Source organism: Euphorbia lathyris, chromosome 10, assembly GCF_963576675.1.
Source record: "Euphorbia lathyris chromosome 10, ddEupLath1.1, whole genome shotgun sequence".
Taxonomy (NCBI): domain Eukaryota; kingdom Viridiplantae; phylum Streptophyta; class Magnoliopsida; order Malpighiales; family Euphorbiaceae; genus Euphorbia; species Euphorbia lathyris.
Genome location: NC_088919.1, coordinates 65,351,473 through 65,360,487, shown reverse-complemented (window position 1 = coordinate 65,360,487; position 9,015 = coordinate 65,351,473). Strand labels below are relative to the sequence as shown.

General features: G+C 39.5%; 1 protein-coding gene across 1 annotated transcript; it reads right to left on the bottom strand.

The window, feature by feature from the left end:
* Nucleotides 1-1,525: 1,525 nt before the first annotated feature.
* LOC136209774 (small ribosomal subunit protein eS17-like) lies at nucleotides 1,526-2,192 on the bottom strand. The gene has a single exon (XM_066001358.1). It carries the CDS (start codon nucleotides 2,089-2,091, stop codon nucleotides 1,660-1,662), a length of 432 nt encoding a protein of 143 aa, XP_065857430.1. The 5' UTR covers nucleotides 2,092-2,192; the 3' UTR covers nucleotides 1,526-1,659.
* Nucleotides 2,193-9,015: the final 6,823 nt, after the last annotated feature.

Sequence of the window (9,015 nt, the reverse complement as noted above, 5' to 3'; positions counted from 1 at the left end):
ATGTACAAAATAATACCATTTTAACCTCAGCAATTTAATCCTAGGTAACAGAACTTGAAACTAGATTACTACCATTTCACAAACATTAAGACGTTAAGTTCAGTTACCCATTGCTAAATTGATACTATTTAACAAATGTTAAAGCTAAAATGGTACTGTTTTGTGCATTAGGATTGACACTTTCCAAAAAACGATAGACAGCAAGCACTGGTGGCTTATGTACGAAGACTAATACTCCCTGTTCTTTTATAACAGTATCAAAGGGATTGTGTCAGGCGCCAAGATTAGCAAATGAATACGGGTAACATCAGAACGAAAAAACAAATGCATAAAATTGAAAAGTAGGGTATCAAAATTACATGTCACGCAGATTGTCCATGTAAATCATGTTATCATATAGATTGACGGCCCTATAATCAAAAGCAACCTGTATCATTTGATATTCATACTCGTCAAGCAATCAACCTATAAATAAACTCTCACATTGACAGGGATCAGCAAACCTGAATGCTACGGACTGCAAAAACTAAAATCCCCAATCAATGCCAGAGAAACCATATACTCAAAGCACAACTTCATTGAAAATCAGGGTATCAAAACAATGTGTCACACGGATTGTCTATGTAAATCATGCTATCATATCAGAGATTGACAGGTATCAGCAAACCTGAATGCTGAGGACTGCAAAAACTAAAATCCCCAATCAATGCCAGAGAATCCATATACTCAAAACACAACTTCATTGAAAATCAGGGTATCAAAACAATGTGTCACGCGGATTGTCTATGTAAATAGTGCTATCATATCAGAGATTGACAGGTATCAGCAAACCTGAATGCTGAGGACTGCAAAAACTAAAATCCCCAATCAATGCAGAGAATCCATATACTCAAAGCACAACTTCATTGAAAATAAGGGTATCGGAACATCGTGTTGCTAAGGGCTGCAAAATCTAAAATCCCCAATCTATATACTAAACTGAACATTGCTTCAACCCAAAACATTAAGCATCAAAGGGGATATCTCAATGAACCCGAATTGCAACTGCAGGAAATACCCACCTCAATCTGAACAATCACAACTGGATTAACAAAGTTAATCAACAGGACACCAAAATATTCTCAAAATTGACAAATACTAATTAAGATTAACACCAATAGATCCAAACGAAATTGCAATTTAAGCAAACAAAATTACTCGAAAATAAGTACCAAAACATTCAACATACTTGAACAACTAAATTCAAATAAGTAAAAGTAATAAAAAGAAGCCCTAAATTAGGCAAACATGACTGCTGAGGACTGCAAAACCTAAAATCCCCAAGCAATTAGGCATCCATATATTAAACTGAGCATTCCTTCGACCAAAAGATCAAGTAGCAAAGGGGATATCTCAATGAACTCAGATTGCAACTGTAGGAAATATCCACCTCAATCTCAATGGTCAAATTCGATTAACTAAGTTAATGAACAGGTCAACAAAATATTATCAAAATCGACAATGCTAATTAAGATAAACACCAATAGATCCAAACAAAATTGCACTTTAAATAGACAAAATTACTCGAAAATGGCAAAGTACCAAACATTCATGCTGCTTAAACAACTAAATTTAAAATCTCCATATTCAAATAAGCAAAAGCACAAAAAAGACCTAAATTTAAAACCTCCTTCCAGGTCCACCAGCGCCTCTACCAAAACCGAATTGAGTCGTCGGCACAGCAACGGGATCGACCTGAACAAGGCCAGGAATATCACCCATACCTAAAGCTGCAAGCATGTCCATAGTCTCCTTATCGACCTCAATCTGATCACTCTTGATGGCGGAGACCTCAGGGACAAAGTCCATACGACGTTCGCGCTCTTCCTCCTGAAGCTTGAGTGAGATCCCGCGAACAGGTCCTTTCTGGATCCGCTTCATGAGATGAGTAGAGAATCCAGCGATCTTGTTGCGGAGACGCTTGGATGGGATGATTGCAACCTCCTCGAGAATCTTCTTGTTGGTGTGGAAATCGAGAGTCATTTTGGAGTAGTATCGCTCAATCACTTGACGTGAAGATTTCTTCACTGTTTTGGTTCGTACGCGACCCATACTTGCGACGGAGGAAGCTCTGCGTTGATGGTGGTGGTGTGAGGGTGTGTGCAAAGGGAAGCAGACGCAGAGAAGAAGATGGGGTGCTTAAGTTTTAGGGTTAGGGTTTTTGTTGTCTATATATTGGGCAGGAGGAAATGGGTAACGTGGGCTTTTTTCTTAGTTCGGCTGGGCTTTTTTTCATAGTTGGTCTTGGGCCTTGCATATAATAAGTCTAATTAAAAGCTTTCGAAACAAAAATTTAAGGCAAAAAAATATGAGTAAGCTCCTTAACTTTATCTGTTTTAAGGGTAAACCTTCTGTTGAAACACCTTTCCACATGATATTGATTTGACAAAATTACTTAAATTAATCCATGATTAAGAGTCAATTAAATTTAAGTGCTTTGATTTAATTGTACTAATATGTTTGTTCAATGTTAAGTATAAGTATAAATGAAAACAGAAATAAAAAGTAAGACATGACGAAGTCAGCATGAGAACACAGCACAAGCTGAGTGGAGTGTAACTCAGTATAATACAAGAAAAGCCATCTTCAGAACAAACATTTGAAGATGGAGCCAACCAAAGAAGCTGAGTGAAACGCAACTCAGTATCAAAGAAGAGAAGTCTTCCTCTAAACTAATGCTTGCAGACGAAGCTGACCACGGAAGCTGAGTGAGAATATGACTCGGAAACAAAGAACAAAAAGAAACATCAATAAAGTCAAGCTGAGTGTTCATCAGGACAGCGCGATTGATCCGTTTGCTAGAAGACAAGATCCGACAACTGTCTGCACAAATAACAGAAGCTTTGGAATTACGCCCAGAGTCAATTTCAAGATGCATTGGTCAACTGTCCGTTAACTAAAAGATGAACTGGTGCTAGAAGACGAACCTGCCGGAAGAAGACAAGCCTGACGCCTGCTAAATTCAGATGACAGGATTGGCCTGCAAATCTGAAGCTGACCAGAACAATGACACAATAGATCCGTTTGAATCCAACGGATAATTCCAGATTCAAATCATTAGAGCTTCAGACTTCAACTATAAAAGGACAAGTTCATTCTTGGATCCTCAGCCGATTGCCGAAAAATACAAAGAGAAAAAGAGCATACATACAAAGCACATTCAAACAAGAAAAAGATCTTACACCAAATTTCCATTTCTGTGTAAAAGCTAGATTGATTTTGTAATCATCTAAAGTGTTCTTCATCTAGAAAGAACAAGTTTGTATCAATTGTAAAATTGAGAGAGCTGTGTTGGGTACTCGGTTTTAAGTACTCAGCGGTAGAGAATCTGAGTGTTCGGTTATAGCGCTTAGTAGGAGTTGAGTAGATGAATAGAGGAAGGTACTCTTGCATATTCAACTGCCTTATAAACAGTTTGTGCTCTACCTTTAAAGAGCTCAGTATTGGATTGAAAAAGCCCGGAGGGACTCTAGGGACTGGACGTAGGCGGAGAGGTCGAACTAGGATAAGTCTTGCTGAGTAATTTCTAACTCTCTCTCTCTCAATATATATTTGTATGTGTTGCTTGATTAAATTGCTCAGGATATAAATTGTAAAAGCTGACACTGAGTAATCGTGGTGCTGAGTTGGAAGCTGACCTTAAGTATTAATTCCAAACTCATAAGTAAAACAGTTCTAGTCAGCACCTGACTAAAGCTGTTTTACATCTCTCGGTCGTGCTGACCAAAATAAAGTCAAATAACTTAAGAATTAATTAAGTCAGCATAATTAAACGAAAAAGTTACATTAGTTCCTACCCCCCCCCCCCTTGGAACTAATCACACGGGACCAACAAGTGGTATCAGAGCTCAGTAGCTCACTACTCTAAGATATAACTATCTTGAGCTGATCCCGATAAATGGCTGAGAACAGCACTCGTTTCCTTCCAGGAAATCAAACAACACAGATTCTCCCCGAGGGATTATCAATTAGTCGGCCTCCCTTGTTTTTCGGATCAAACTATACATTTTGGAAAAACAGGATGAAAAACTTTATTCAAGCTACAAACATGAGTGCGTGGCTTGCAATAGTTCAAGGCCCATATGTGCCCTACAAAACTGTTGACAATGAAAAAGTTGTCAAGAGTGAAACTGAGTGGTCAGAAGATGACCTTAAAAAATTACAAAATAATGCTTCGGCTATCAATATGCTTCACTGTGCGTTAGATGCTGCAGAATACAATAAGATTTCAGGTTGCGAGTCAGCACAGGAAATATGGAAGAAGCTCGAAGTGACCTATGAAGGCACAAACAAGGTCAATGAGTCCAAAGTGAACCAACATATGAGATTATACGAACTGTTCGAGATGAATGAGAATGAAGACATCTCGGAGATGAACTCAAGGTTCACCAATATTATAAATGAGCTTAAGAGACTTGGAAAGAACTTCACAGAAGAGGAGCAGGTGAAGAAAATCCTAAGAAGTCTCCCTAAGAGCTGGCAAGCTAAGAAGACAGCTGTGGAGGAAGCTCAGGACTTGACCACGTACAAATACGACGAGCTAATCGGATCTCTGCTGACCCATGAGATCTCTATGAAAAATTTTGAAGCTAAAGAAAAGTCAGAAGACAAGAAGCAGAAATCACTTGTCATGAAAGCTGACTCAACCGAAGCTGACTCATCAGATGATGAGGAGATGGCCATGTTCACAAGAAAGATGAAGAAGCTGTCCAGAAAGAATGACAAGAACAGCAAGAGGCCATACAAAAGAGGCGATAGGTACAAAGCTGAGTCCAGTGATAAATACAAAAAGGACAGCTCCAAACCTATCACGTGCTTTGAATGCCACCTAACTGGGCACATTAAATCAAGATGTCCAAATCTGAAGAAAGAAAAGAAAGGAAGCAGGAAAGCCATGGTGGCCACATGGAGTGACAGTGATGAGTCAACCTCATCTGAAGCTGATGCAAATGAAACAGCAGATATATGCTTCATGGCCGATGACGCTGCTGACCACTGCCGATCTGAGCAAGTTGACCTCTCAAATGACACTGACCAAGAGGATCACTCAAATGAGGTAACATCTTTACTCGTGCTTAGAAATGAAATGGTTAATGCTCTGAGTGACTTATACACACTGACTAAAAAGTGTAACAAGAAAATAAAGGCACTCAACAGGCGATGTGATGAGATTGAAGAGGTCAAACTGAGTGACCTCCAATATCTTCTCCAAGACAACACCAGGCAAGATGAAAATCTAAAAGTCATGCATGGTTTTGTCTCGGAAGTCCAAACTGAATCAAAGAAGCTTAGAAAGGACATCACAACCATACAAAACCAGCTGAGTAAATCGGCAAAGAAAGGGTTCTATCCCAATGCTGAGTTTCAAGGTACTGGTCAGTATAGACAGTACACTCAGCGGAACAGTCAGTGTGACTGTTGTGGGAAAAGAGGGCACACCATTGATGTGTGTTGGTATACTCGGCGGAATGTCCAATGTGACTTCTGCGGAAAGAAAGGCCATACCACTAAGGTATGTTGGCATGCTCAGCACAATCGTGCTGACCAGAAACAAAATCACTCTCAAAGGGTGACCTACTGTGACTTCTGTGGTAAAGCTGGCCACACAATAAATATATGTCCTCACAAATTAAAATATGATGTAGCACCTGTTTATGCTAACCAACGAGGACCCAAAAAGAACTGGGTACCTAAAGATGAATGATTCAAAATGCAGGTGAGCCTGAGGTGCGTGGAGAAGTCAAAGCTTTGGTATATTGACAGCGCATGCTCGAGGCACGTGACTGGTGATGAAACTCAATTCATCACACTTGAGCGTAAACGAGGTGGAAGTGTAAGCTTCGGAGACAATAAAAAGGGTAAGATAGTCGGTTCAGGTACTATCGGAGGTAACCCTACTATTTAGTCAGTCTCCTTAGTTAGGGGTCTCAAATATAACCTATTGAGCATAGCTCATTTGTGTGACAGCGGAAGAAAGGTTGTATTTGATGCCACTGAGTGTCGGATACTCGAGGGAAAAACAAACAATTTGATTTTAACTACCCCTCGTGTTGACAATGTGTACATGTTGAGTTTAGAAAAGAATTTTTCGAAAAACATATGCTTAGTGTCAAAGGAGGATAACTCCTGGCTATGGCATAGGAGACTTGGTCATGTAAGCATGGACCTCATTGCCAAATTAGCAAGAAAACAATTAGTTGAGGGATTGCCCAAACTTAGATTTGAGAAAGATCAATTATGTAATGCTTGTCAGCAAGGTAAACAAACTAAAAAGTCTTTTCAAAATAAAAATATTGTCTCAACCAAGCGTCCATTGGAATTACTACATTTGGACCTTTTCGGACCTGTCCAGCCACTCAGCTTGGGCGGTAAGAAATTTTCCTTAGTCATTGTAGACGATTTCTCTCGGTATACTTGGATCATCTTGTTGAGTAGCAAGGATGAAATATTTGAGATGTTCTCCACATTAGTCAAAAGGCTTGAAACTGACAAAGACCTAAAAGTAGCTCATATTAGAAGTGATAATGGCGGAGAATTCAAAAACCAACAGTTTGACGAATTCTGTGAAGTCAGTGGCATTGACCATAATTGTTCTGCTCCTAGGACTCCTCAACAAAATGGGGTTGTTGAAAGGAAGAACAGATCAATAGTTGAAATTGTTAGGACAATGCTGAGTGAAAATAGGCTTCCAAAGTATTTCTGGGGTGAAGCTGTCCACACAGCATGTTATATACTCAATAGGGCTTTAGTTAGACCTATACTCAAGAAAACCCCTTATGAACTTTGGAAAGGACGAAAGCCCAACATTGGCTACTTTCGTGCCTTTGGGTGTAAATGTTTTATACTCAGCACAAAAGAAAACCTTGCTAAATTTGATGCTAAAGCTGACGAAGCAATCTTTCTAGGGTACTCAACTAACAGTAAAGCATATAGGGTGTATAATAAATGAACTCAGGTTGTAGAAGAGTCTATACATGTTGAGTTCGACGAAACTGACCCTGTAGGAAAGACAACTCAGTCCGCCGAAGATGACCCAAGCTCAGCTTCCGCTGACCAAAATGGAGCCGCTAAGTCATCACCACAAGAGCTGATCAAAGGTAAACACGAACCCAAAATTACCTTTGCTGACCAATCTACTCCTGCAGATATTGTAGAAACACCTATTCCTGACAACTCAACATTACCCAAAGAAATAAAAATTCCAAGAGGACATTCGGAGAAGTCCATTCTTGATGCTGCTGAGAACAACCTGATGACAAGGAATCAACTCAGGAGATATCTTAGCAATGTTGCGTTCGTCTCAGTCTATGAACCAAAGAACTTCACCGATGCTGAGCACGACGAATTCTGGATCAATGCTATGCAAGAAGAGCTTGATCAATTCAAAAGAAATGAGGTATGGGATTTAGTACCAAAACCTAGGAATCAAAAAACCATAGGAAATAAGTGGGTCTTTATAAACAAATTAGATGAGCAAGGCAATGTAGTCAGAAACAAAGCCCGACTTGTAGCCCAAGGCTATAGTCAGCAAGAGGGCATTGACTATGGTGAGACCTTTGCTCCCGTTGCTAGGTTAGAGGCTATACGTATATTGTGTGCATATGCTAGTTTCATGAACTTCAAACTATATTAAATGGATGTCAAAAGTGCTTTTCTTAATGGATTTATAAACGAAGAGGTATATGTTAGTCAGCCTCTAGGGTTTGAAGATCCAAAATTTCCAAACCACGTTTATAAACTCAAGAAGGCTCTGTACGGCCTAAAACAAGCACCACGTGCTTGGTATGAGAGGTTGACTAGTTTCCTACTGACCAGGAACTATGTCAGAGGCAAAGCTAACACAACCTTGTTCATTAAGAAAAAGGGTAAAACTACCCTGCTAGCACAAATTTACGTAGATGACATAATCTTTGGTGCTACTGATGAATCTATGTGTAAAGAATTTAGTAAACAGATGCAAACTGAGTTCGAAATGTCAATGATGGGGGAACTCAACTTCTTCATTGGACTACAAATAAAGCAAGGGAAGAACGGCATCTTCATCAGTCAGTCTAAGTACACCAAAGAAATATTAAAGAAATTTGATATGGAAGAATGTAAACCCATATCTACCCCAATGGGTACTGACACTGTCCTTTGTGTTGACAAGAAAGGTAAGTCAGTAGACAGTAAGTTATATTGAGGTATGATTGGCTCTCTACTTTATCTTACCGCTAGTAGGCCTGACATTCAGTACTCAGTATGTTATTGTGCAAGATACCAAGCTGACCCCAGGGAATCTCACCTTATAGCTGTAAAAAGAATTTTCAAATATTTGCAGAGCTCAGTTAATGCAGGTTTATGGTATCCAAATGCAAATGACTTTACACTCATTGGATACACTGATGCTGACTATGGACGAGATAAGCTAGAGCGTAAGAGTACTTCAGGAGGGTGTCACTACCTTGGAAGCTGTCTAGTATCTTGGTTCAGCAAGAAGCAATCGTCAGTGGCCCTGTCAACAACTGAAGCTGAGTACATTGCTGCTGGAAGCTGTGTGGCCTAGGTCCTATGGATTAAGCAACAACTTGAGGATTATGGTGTAAAAACAGAGACCATCGAAGTCAAATGTGACAATAAGAGTGCCATTGACTTATCCAAAAATCCAATCCAACACAGCAGAATGAAGCATGTCAGCATAAGGCATCACTTCATAAGGGATCATGTACTCAAGGGTGAGATCAAGCTGACCTATGTTCCAACAGATGAACAGCTTGTGGATATCTTTACGAAGCCTCTGGCTCGTGAGCAATTCAACATACTAAGGGAAGCTATCGGTATGTCTAATCCTCTTCAATAAAATTCTATGTTTAAATTGAATGTTGAGTGATTAACATGCTGAGTGATCTGTGCTAAACTAGTAACTATTACATGCTGAGCTGAATATGAATTACATCATCCTATGCTGAGTAGACATACATATTGAGTGATTATCAT

Excerpts from the sequence above, each read along its gene's own strand:
- LOC136209774 (XM_066001358.1), bottom strand. The coding sequence starts at position 2,091 with ATGGGTCGCGTACGAACCAAAACAGTGAAGAAATCTTCACGTCAAGTG.